At 45.7% G+C, this 12,040-nt stretch overlaps 1 protein-coding gene across 1 annotated transcript in view; it reads right to left on the bottom strand.

Annotated features, from left to right (window-relative positions):
* The window catches only part of ELP2 (elongator acetyltransferase complex subunit 2), a 196,298-nt gene that overhangs the window by 160,362 nt on the left and 23,896 nt on the right, over window positions 1-12,040 (bottom strand). Inside the window, exon 3 of the mRNA XM_069730578.1 lies at window positions 11,458-11,528. Coding sequence (XP_069586679.1) covers window positions 11,458-11,528 — 71 coding nt within the window. The remainder of the gene's footprint in view (window positions 1-11,457; window positions 11,529-12,040) is intronic.

Raw genomic sequence — 12,040 nt, 5'->3', positions numbered from 1 at the left:
CTGGACAGAGACGCAGGGGAGGGCTCCTGAGCGCACTCGGAATCGCAGGCTTCACAGAGACGGTTGCTCTGGGCACACGGAAAAGCAGACCGGCAGGCAACACATGTGGTATATAAAACCGTGTGAGACTTAGTCCTTCTAGACATGGTGACTCAGCTGTTGTGCTGAAAATCGCATCCTCAAAAAAGCTGCTGAATCAAGTATTGCAGCTGTCAGGCGGGGGGAGTAGCACTTACCTCAGTCCTGTGTCCCCGTGCCTCTAGTGAAGCCTGTCACCGGGAAAAGCGTCAGCGCCATCCTTATAATACAGTGCGCTCGATTGGAGGGTGGATTCCTCCTCGAGGGGGAGGGGTTTTTCCGGCTGCAGCCTACTACAGACAGAAGCCGGGTCCTAGATTTTGCTCCTGGATCTATCCCAGGGAAAGGGCGTGGCCGCCGGAAGAAGGCGCGGTAAAAAGAGGGCGGGACTTCCGCCCGCAGCCTAACATGCCAAAAGCCGGGGACTTGATTACCCGGCGCCCGGGGGAGTACCCGGAAGATAGTCTCCAGCAGTGCCACTGCTGTGGAACAAAACCGCGCCATACTGACACGAGATGAACGCATAGCGCCGTCGGAGCCCTCCAGCCCCTCACCGCCAGAAACAAAGGTCAGAAGGGGGGTTATGTACAAGACGGTGCAGGCACCCTAACTCTGTCACCCCTTCAGGAGGTGAGGAGAGGGACCGTCTGCCTCTCATAATCACCGCTGTCAGTGCATTGGTGATGAAGTGGAGGCTGCACGGACAGACAACGTGCGCCTATACAGCCTAGGATTCCGTTACCTTAGGGTGGACATGGGCAAGTCTGGCAAGTGTTCCCACGTTGCAGGAGAGGATACGTGGAGGCGACACTCCACGTGCTCGCCCGTTGTTAGTTTGGGGAGATCGGACCCCTTCAAAAGGGTCCATCGCCCCTATCTCATCTTCATGGCTTAAAGAAAAAAAGATCTGGGAAAAAACCCAGAGATGTGCCTCCTATGGACGCTAAGCATAAAACTGGAGCTGTCTCGGCCAGTGTCAGGGTGTATATGTTGGAGGAGGAGCAAATTTTTTTTATCTACTTAGTGTCAGCCTCCTGGCGGCAGTAGCATACACCCATAGTCCTGTGTCCCCTAATGAGACGAAGGAGAAATGTGTGGGAAAAAAAGTGTCAAAAAAGTGCAAGGATTCTTGATGTGGATTTTTCTTGAAAACCACATCAGATTTTTCCAGCTCTAACACCTCTGTCTGAACATAATAGTCAGACAGGCCACCAGTCCCCTCCTGCGGGCGATTCAGCTGCCTCTGCTGATGTGACGTTGATCTAGCAACGGCTTCTTTTTCATGTCGGTGTCATGCTGATTGATAGCTGGCTCCGCTTGTTAGGCAGCAGGGACTCAGCCTTTAGTCATAGTGAATACAAAAAATGGTAGAACATGCACACACTAAAAAAAACATAATACTTATGCATTTTGGGTAGAAAAAACCTTAAACCTATGATTAAAGGTCTTTCTACCCTATGAGCATTATGGTTTATTAACACGTGCACATTCTGCTATTTTTTTATCCTATATGATTAAAGGCTGAGTTTTAACTACTTTCCTTTGGTGCTGCAGAACTGACCTTTTGGACCACAGAGAACCACTCTTACTATAATGAGCACAGTGAATAGATAAAAATGGATCACCTCCACCAAACTAACAGTAATGATAACAAAAGGACCAATGCATATAGTGGAATGAGGTTAGGGACCTTGTAGATATCAGTAATGTTCTACTTTTACATGGGACTGCAGAGGACCCTTCTTTGATCACCTGCAGCTACTAGAGTCTACCTCTGGAAGGTAAGAGTGTTTTGGTTTTCCTATCATATAGCTTCATTCATGTGACACCATGATATAACGTTTCTCTATTGGCATTGCTGTAAATACATGCAGTATTTGTGTCATCTTGATGCAACGTCCCTTTCTCACCCACAGTGTGATGCATTTTTAACAGTTTATTTTGCTATATTTAATTAAGAATAATAGTAAATTTGCTCACTCGTCACCTGCACCTCAAAACATCTCTTGAATTTGACTTTTCCTTATATTTGATGCTGCAAAGATTCTTCCTGTTGCTTTGATTCATTGTCATCTGGACTACTGCAACTCTCTACTGGTCTGTCCCCCATTAAAGGGAAGGTGCCATCAAAAATTTTTTTTTACAGCAATTGTAAAAATGTAAAGAATTAATGTTTACATTTTCTTAAAAAATATTATTTGTTTATAATTTAGTAAAATATGAAAAATAATTTGAAAAGTTTTGGAATTTCCACTTTTAAACACCAGGGGGAGCAGCTGCTCATATTACAGCACTGCAGTAATTATGGGCGGAGTCTGCTGACGTGTGTGATGTCTCCTCTCCTCCCCTTCTGGGTGTTTGCTAATGGATAAGAGAGGATGATATTCAGGAACCCAGTGAGCAGCCATTTTGTTGGTGACTGCAGAGTAAGGCTGCCATCACACTAGCAGTATTTGGTCAGTATTTTACCTCAGTATTTGAAAGCCAAAACCCGGAGTAGAACAATTAGAGGAAAAGTATTATAGAAACATATGCACCGCTTCTGCATTTATCACCCACTCCTGGTTTTGGCTTACAAATACTGAGGTAAAATACTGACCAAATACTGAGCGTGGACGGCAGCCTTAGGCTACTTTCACACTAGCGTTGTTTGCAATACGTTGCAATGCGTCATTCAGGAGAAAAAACGCATCCTGCAAAGTTGTCTGCAGGATGCGTTTTTTCCCCATAGACTAACATTACTGACGCATTGCGACGTATTGCCACACGTCGCAACCGTCGTGCGACGGTTGCATCGTGTTTTGGCGGACCAACACAAAAAAATGCCCCCTCCTCCCCGGACTTTGCAACGGGGCAGCGGAAGCGTCGTAAGACTACTTCCGCTGCCCACGTCGGGTATTTCTTTCACAGCATGCGTCGATATGTCGGCCCGACGCACTGCGACGGGCCCGTACCGACGCTTGTGTGAAAGAAGCCTTATACTGACAAGTAGACAGTCACCGAGGATGGCAGGTAGCAAGGATTCTGGGAGATATATGGTGGTGAGAGCAGGGTGACAGCAGCACAGAGTATTTCAGGAGAGCAGTGTGCTGGTGTATGGAGGCACCATGTTCGGTGTGCGGAGCAGCCAGGGACTGTACATAGAGCGCTGTCTTTTATACATATGGATGGACCGACTGCTCCACAGAAATCCAGGAAACATTTCTGCGGATTTATGGCCGGTTCTGATCCAGGCTTTGCATGCAAAGACTCCATTCCCCTCCTCAGATCCTGTCTTCTCCATCCTGTCCTGGCGATGTGTGAAAGCGAGGCGACAGGCGCAGTCCCGGGAGATGCTGGGAAGGAAATGTAGCCATATAGTAATGATAAACATGAGACCCCTCTCTTCAGCTACCTCACCAGCCTTCCCCTGACTGCACCTAACTGGAGGTCATGCTGCCCCCTCTATTACCCCACACCCGCGTGCATTTGCTCAGCCAGAACCACCATAGAATGGGTCCGCTTTCTGAAGATAATACTGCCATAGTGTTCTCACATATTACCACCATACAGATCACACATAGTAGCGCCATGTAGATCACACACAATACTATCAAATAGATCACACAATACTGTCATACAGTTCTCACATAATACCACCATATAGATCACACATAATACCGCCATATAGATCACACATAATACTGCCAGTGTTCTCACATAATACCGCCATATAGATCACACAATACCACCATATAATTCTCACAATACTGATCAAGCATAATACCACCATACAGATCACATAATACCGTCATATAGATCTCACATAATGCCATAATACAGCATGACCCCTGCAGCTCCTGTTATCGCACGCATTGAGTTGTGTGTGCAATGGAGAAAGATATGCAGGGGGGAGAGGAGTGCATAGGAGAGGATTAGATACATGGTTCACCAGACACTATCACACAGGAGAGAATTAGATACACGGCGCAGCAGACAGTATCACACAGGATAGGATTAGATACACGGCTCAGCAGACAGTATCACACAGAATAGGATTAGATACACTGCTCAGCATAGTATCACACAGTATGGGATTAGATACACAGGTCAGCAGACAGTATCACACAGTATAGGATTAGATAGACAGCTCAGCATAGTATCACACAGGAGAATATTAGATACACGACTCAGCAGACAGTATCATACAGGAGAGGATTAGATACACGGGCCAGCAGACACTATCACACAGGAGAGGATTAGATACATGGCTCAGCACAGTATAGTGATAGATACACGGTCTGATGTCCTGTGAGGAGCTGCAGTGAGAGGCAGGGTCAGAGCAGCACAGAGATTCTCCCCCATCCCCCCTCTGTTACCTCTCTGCAGCTCCTGATAGAGGACATCAGACCACAGCACTTCACCCTCTCTAGCGATTCTAGAGATCACAGCCACACACCAGGCAGCAGAGGACAGGGAACAGCAGCTGCTGACAGTGTGAAAGGGGAGGCAGCGGGAACAGTCCCTCCTATAACAGCGCAGCTCTCAAGTCAAGTGAGTGGAGCTCACACACAGTGGGCTGAAGAAAGATGGCGCCGATCTCCTGCCTCTGCTGTGATGTGGAGACAGCCAAGGGGGCGTGGCCACATCAGAGCAAGGAGTAGCACAATGATAGGTATGGGGTCGGCTCCCGACCACAGACTCCTATGCCCAGGGCTGCCGTATTTGCAGAGAGTAAGTGTCGCGCTGGGACTCTTACACTCCTGCAAAGCAAAATGGCGGCGCCCAGTGGCTGCAAAAATAATTAATAATAAAAAAGATATTAAAGTAAAAAAAAATAATTTTGTATTAAAAATAATTGTTTATATAAACAATCATTTTTAATACAAAAACAAAATTGCGGCACCTTCCCTTTAAGCTTTCTCTTCTGCAGTCTATACTGAATGCAGCAAACAGGATCATATTTCTGACCAACTGCTACTGGTTGCCCATACACTAGAGTCCAATAAAAACTTATCACTCTCACCCACTCAACTCTCCATTGTTCTGCACCGCCCTACATCTCCTCCCTCATCTGTCTAGAAGTCGGCCAGTCTTCTCTGTTATGCTAATGACCTAAGTCTAACATCTTATTTAATCCAAACCCATCTCCAAGACTTCCCTCGTGCTGTGCCAGTTGTCTGGAATGCCTTACACTGGACGATTAGATAAATTCCCAGTATCCACAGTTTCAAGCGTGCCCTAAAAACCCATCTCCAAGACTTCCCTCGTGCTGTGCCAGTTGTCTGGAATGCCTTACCCTGGACGATTAGATAAATTCCCTAGTATCCACAGTTTCAAGCGTGCCCTAAAAACACATTTCTTTAGACTGGTCTATCACCTCAGCTCATTAATCTAACGTCTCCCTGTTCTCTGTTCCATACACTCAATAGCTCTTTTTATCTGTACTTAGACAGATACTGGCTGGTGACTAGTTCATTCAGTTATTTGAATGCCTTATTTATTATATTTATGGCTGGACCTTACAAGATTAGCAATTCATCTTTTCATTTCGTGTGTCCCTCCCCCCCCCCATTGAGCAGGGTCCTCACTCCTCTTGGTATGTGTAGAACTATGGGTTATTCTGTAATGACTAGTGATGAGCGAGTATACTTGTTGCTTGAGATTTCCCAAGCATGCTCAGGTGATCTCTGAGTATTTGTTAGTGCTCGGAGATTTAGCTTCTGTCTCCGTAGCAGCATGATTTGCAGCTGCTAGCCAGCCTGAATACATGTGGGGATTTCCTAACAAACAGGCAATCCCCACATATACTCAGGCTGGCTAGCAGCCACAAATCATGCCGCTACGGAGACAGAAGCTAAATCTCCGAGCACTAACAAATACTTGGAGATAACGCGAGCGTGCTCGGCAAATAATAATAATTATAATAATTTTTATTTATATAGCGCCAAAATATTCCGCAGCACTTTACAATAAGCGGGGACATGTACAGACAATAAACTCAGTACAAGTTAAGACAATTTAAACAGTGACATTAGGGGTGAGGTCCCTGCTCGCAAGCTTACAATCTACAGGGAAATGGGGGAACACAATAGGTGAAAAGTGCTTGTTATTTCAGGTCTGGCAATTATAATAAATAGGGATTTTCATATAAAGCTGCATGATCCGGTCATCAGCCCGTGTGTTGAAGTGCAATAGTCAAGTATCAAGTGCAGTTATTGTGTGCATGGAGGGTGTGGAGACAGAAGAATAGTAGGGTGCAGATTCACATGCAGATAATTTGGAAGGAGGGAACAGGACAAAGTTAGTTTACTGAGTAGTTGATTTGGTAGGCTTGTTTGAAGAGATGGGTTTTTAAAGCGCGCTTGAATAGGTCGGGGCTAGGTATCAGTCTGATCGTCTGGGGAAGTGCATTCCAGAGAGCTGGCGCAGCACGAGAGAAGTCTTGGAGACGGAGGTGCGAGGTTCGGATAACGGGGGAAGTTAGTCTTAGGTCATTTGTAGAATGGAGGGCACATGTAGGGCGATAGACGGAGATGAGAGAGGGGATATAAGGAGGTGCAGAACTGTGGAGAGCTTTGTGGGTGGGAGAGATGAGTTTATACTGGACCCTGTAGCGAATGGGTAGCCACTGTAATGACTGGCACAAGATGGAGGCATCAGTGAAGCGGCTGGACAGAAATATGACCCTGGCTGCCGCATTCAAGATGGATTGGAGAGGAGAAAGTTTGGAAAGAGGGAGAACGATCAGAAGAGAGTTGCAGTAGTCCAGACGAGAATGAATAAGAGCAACAGTAAGAGTCTTAGCAGTTTCAAAGGTGAGAAAAGGTCGGATTTCTGGAGATGTTTTTAAGATGCAGGTGACAGGAGCGAGTGAGTGATCGGATATAGGGAGTAAAGGAAAGTTCGGTGTCGAATATCACCCCAAGACAGCGGGCATGCTGCTTGGGAGTTATAGTTGAACCCTCCAGGGTAATTTCGATGTTGGGTAGAGTGAGGTTAGTAGAAGGGAGAAACACAAGTAGTTCAGTTTTGGAGAGATTTAGTTTCAGGTAGAGGGAGGACATGATGTTAGAGACAGCAGACAGACAATCCTTGGTATTTTGAATTAGGGTACGGGTGATGTCGGGGGAAGAAGTGTATAATTGGGTGTCGTCAGCATAGAGATGGTACTGGAACCCATATCTGCTGACTGTTTGTCCAATAGGGGAAGTATAGAGAGAAGATGAGGGGGCCCAGGACTGAGCCCTGCGGAACCCCGATAGTAAGGGGACGAGGAGAGGAAGAGGAGCCGGCAAAAGATACAGTGAAGGAGCGGTCAGAGAGGTAGGAGGAGAACCAGGAGAGGCCTGTGTTCTTGAGGCCTATGGAGTGGAGCATAGTGAGGAGGAGCTGGTGATCCACAGTGTCAAATGCGGCAGATAGATCCAGGAGAATCAGCAGGGAGCAATGACCTTTGGATTTAGCTGTTATTAGATCATTAGAAACTTTAGTGAGGGCAGTTTCAGTGGAGTGTAAAGAGCGGAAACCAGATTGTAAGGGGTCAAGAAGAGAGTTATCCGAGAAATAGCGTATTAGACGGGAGTGGACCAAGCGTTCCAGGAGTTTAGAGATGAAGGAAAGGTTAAAGACAGGTCTGTAGTTAGCCGTGCAGTTCTGGTCCAGGGATGGCTTTTTAAGTAAAGGGGTTATGATGGCATGTTTAAATGAGGAGGGAAAGATGCCTGAGGAAAGAGAGAGGTTAAATATTTTAGTCAGGTGAGTGGTGACCACTGGTGAGAGAGACTGCAGGAGAGGTGAAGGAATGGGGTCACTATTGCAGGTTGTAGGCCGAGCAGAAGCGAGGAGCTTGGAAACTTCTTCTTCTGAAACAGGCTCAAAGATGTCTAGTGAGCTTGAGGTGCGGCAGGCAAGGGGATCCAGGCACTGAGGAGATTGGGCTGAGATATCCTGATGGATGTGGTTGATTTTTTCTAGGAAATAAGTGACCAGATCCTCACCACTGAGATTGGAGATGGGGGCCTGTACTTTAGGTTTCAGGAGGGAGTTTAAGGTTTCAAAAAGTCGTTTTGGGTTGTTGGATAGTGATGTGATGAGGGTGGTGAAGTAGGATTGTTTGGCCAGAGAAAGGGCAGAGTTATAGGTTTTGAGCATGAACTTATAGTGGATGAAGTCTTCTGCTAAGACAGATTTTCTCCACTGCCGCTCTGCACACCTTGAGCAGCGCTGAAGAAAGCATGTTTGCATAGTGTGCCAAGGCTGCCGTTGTCTGTATCGGGTCTTTCTGCGTGTAGAAGGTGCTGCTTCATCCAGGGCATTCTTCAGTGTAATATTGAAGTGTGACAATGCTAAGTCTGGACAGGAGAGTGAGGAGATGGGGGCTAAAGATGTGTGGAGGTTGTCCATAAGCTGCTGGGTATTAATGGTACGTGTATTCCGATAAGTGTGGTAAGTGGGAGTATCCCGGGTGAGGAGACAATTCTTGACAGAGAAGGGAGTTAGTAAAGTCGTGCAGCGCTCCGGGACGGGAAAAAACCAGGTCCAGAGTATTCCCGTCCTCATGCGTAGGAGAATTAGTAAACTGTGAGAGGTTGAATGAAGAAGTTAGAGAAAGAAGATGAGAGGCAGATTGGGAGAGGGGATCATTGATGGGGATGTTAAAGTCTCCCATGATGAGGGCGGGGATGTCACAGGATAGAAAGTGAGTAAGCCAGGTGGCAAAGTGGTCTAGAAACAGGTGGGAGGAGCCTGGAGGGCGATAAACAACCGCCACCCACAAGGGGAAGGGCTTAAAGAGTCTGATAGCGTGGACTTCAAAGGAAGGAAATGTAAGTGAGGGAACCGGGAGGATGACCTGGAAAGCACATTGTGATGAAAGGAGTAAACCAACACCTCCACCCTGTTTGTTCTCAGGTCTAGTGGTATGTGAAAATTTCAGCCCACCAAACAAGAGAGCGGCAGCGGCGGTGGTGTCTGAGTGCTGGATCCAGGTTTCTGTAATAGCCAGAAGGTTAAGGGAACTAGAGAGGAAAAGATCGTGAATGTAAGTTAGTTTGTTACACACAGACCGTGCATTCCAGAGAGCACAGTGGAAAGCAATAGGAGAAGGCATGCACTGAATGTTAATAAGATTAGCAGGGTTTCTATATGTAGCTGGAGCAGAGTAATGTATGCTGGTGGAGGGAGGTCCAGGGTTTGGGGAGATGTCACCTGCAACTAGTAGAAGGAGAAAAAACAGGAAGAGCAGGTGGTGGGATGATTTGTATGAACATTTTGAGTGCTGCATGGCGGTAGTGGCTGGTTTGGAGTGGGTAAGAAATGTCAGTAGAGCCTCAGAGTTATACATGGGAGAGGGGAGAATGGAGGGGTGGATATAGAGAGAGTGACCAGAGTGTGTTAAAGGGCAGGCGAGTTGCGAGAAAGCAGAAGTAAAAACAAATAAGAAGCAGATTGATATGATAAATGCATAATGTAGCATGACTGACCAAGAAGCAGGATTGTTTGGAAAACTTATGCCCCTTACCTGTCTCCTGCCCTGTCCAACTGCCATTGTATAACTGCCACGCACTTTAAACTGATAAATCTCGAGTAACGAGTATACTCGCTCATCACTAATGACTAATCTTGTATGTACATGAACCCTCTGAACCGAAAAGTGCTGCGGAAAATGTTGGCACTGTAGAAATAAAAATGATTATTATTAAAGATTGTGTACTCTTCATAAATTGTACTTTTGTATCTTGGCCTTTCTTCTGTAGGATCTATAATAAATGTTATTTGAAAGAAGTTCTGCATTGACATTTCTGGAAATAATTGTATGAACGTACCATTCTGCACTCAGAACACAATGATTATACAGAGATAAATGTCATTTCATAGACATCGTTCATCGCTTCCCAAGGAATGTTGGAATGCTTTTATACAAAGCTCCTTTCACTGTGCCATCCCCAGTAGATTCTGCTGCCTGTATCTGATCGTGTGCTCAACACTTCCAGAACAAGCAGCAGCTGGATACAACACGTGTTTGCCACCATATGAAGAACTACCACTGTGGGGGTCGCCGGGACTGTCTATATTCATGGGCAGCAGGAGGCCTAAAGCTGGGGTGCTGCAGTAAAAAAAACAGAAGGGTAAGGGTTTTCTATGACAGTGCATGTCAGGTCAAGGCCTTTTAGAAATTTCAGGAGAAAGTGATCAACTCTTATATTTTACTCCCTTTTTCTACATAGGTCATCAATAGCTAATCGACTAGTTCACAGCACAGGCAGGATGTAAACAGGGTGCAGAGTGGAACACCACAAAGCGGTGCAGCGCTGATCTGCAGTAACCTGGAGGAGCCACTAAAAGGGTAAAGAGCTGTGGTGTTCTGCTCCATACACTATTTATATGCAGATGCTGCTGGAGCCGATTGGTGGGAGTGCCAGGTATCCCACCACCATTGATCTGATATTGATTTTACATGCATATATAGCACCATTTTTCCAAAACGCTTTACAGTTATCATCCTCACTGTCCCCATTGGGGCTCACAATATAAATGCTCTATCGGTATATTTTTGGAGGGTGGGAGGATCCCACACAATTGAGGGGAGAACATACAAACTCCTTACAGATGTTGTCCTTGGTGGGATTTGAACCCAGGAGCCCAGCGCCGCAAGGCTACTCTGTGCCAAAAACAATGTAGAAAATAGAAGTGCGCACAATCAGCCTGTTACACCAATTTCACCTCCCTGTAGCTGTAAAGCGTGCTTCAGCCACTCCGGACTATGGGTGCTCATTCAGAGGAAAAAAAACTGTCTCAAATGGTAAAAGGCATGAAGGAAAAGAAGAGCACTCACCGTCCGTACAAAAGGTCCGTTCTTTATTGATTTATGGCTTCACAGTAAAATAGCAGGACATGGCAGGGAGAAACAATGGAGAAGGACGACGGCCGTTTCACGCTACTGCGCTTCTACGGGACCCGTAGAAGCGCAGTAGCGTGAAACGGCCGTCGGCCTACTCTGTGCCAAGCCAACATGCTGCCTAAGAAGAAAGGTTGTCAATATTATAGCAGTGGAAAATCTCTTCAAGAAATGGTTGTTTAGCTGGAGCAATATGTACAACAATGTGCACCAGTAAAGGAGCTGCAGAACTTTTATATAAAAAATGATGATGGTGTCACTAATAAGTAGCAGACATGAAACTTTCCCTCTTCAATAAGAAGTTCTGTGGCACAATGAACTGTCGCACATATAAGTAGTCACCTCTGAACCTGACCTGTAGAAATGCACTTTGCCTTAGCCTAGAGATTATATCACAGTACTCCTCAGTGATGGCTAATATTCCCATAATGTATAGCAGAGCACATAGCCGCATATAATATTAGCATATGCATTATTACAGTATTCAAAATTCTACATACCTGATAGTCACCTGTCCTCCAAATAATCACCTTCTTATCAGACCCCCCAGAAACAAGCTCTGTTTCAGGACCTAAAAATACAAACAGGGCACACATTAGAGACTCTCACTATTTATAACACAAGTTACAAGCCTGACACGAAAGATATTGGCCGTAATTTGACTGAGGCAGAAGATGCAGCTACATAAAACTACATGCGGTAGATTTTATATCACTAAGGTCTATTCTATAATTCAGAAATTACTCAGATCAGTCACAGAGAGCTAACGAGCTGCCCTCCACTTTGGCTTAAATAGGGGCCTGACGCAATGTCCTCCTTTATAGGATATATAGACACTGGCTGCCCTGACAAAACAACTCGTTAGATGTAAACGTGATATGCTGCTCTGCTCTAAGTGTAAAGGGAATACAATAAAGACAGATTAAGATTACAAATAAAGGGTTATTTCCAAAATACTAAATTATCACCGATCGTTCTGTATGTGGAATAGCCAAGAGCTGCACTCGGCTTTCACAGTCAGTTCCATTGGTAAATAATGCACCCAAGATTAAAAGCCACATTCTCAAGATTGTTGGGGACCCA

The sequence above is a fragment of the Ranitomeya imitator genome, chromosome 6, assembly GCF_032444005.1.
Source record: "Ranitomeya imitator isolate aRanImi1 chromosome 6, aRanImi1.pri, whole genome shotgun sequence".
Classification (NCBI taxonomy): domain Eukaryota; kingdom Metazoa; phylum Chordata; class Amphibia; order Anura; family Dendrobatidae; genus Ranitomeya; species Ranitomeya imitator.
This window is presented reverse-complemented; position numbering and strand designations above follow the sequence as displayed.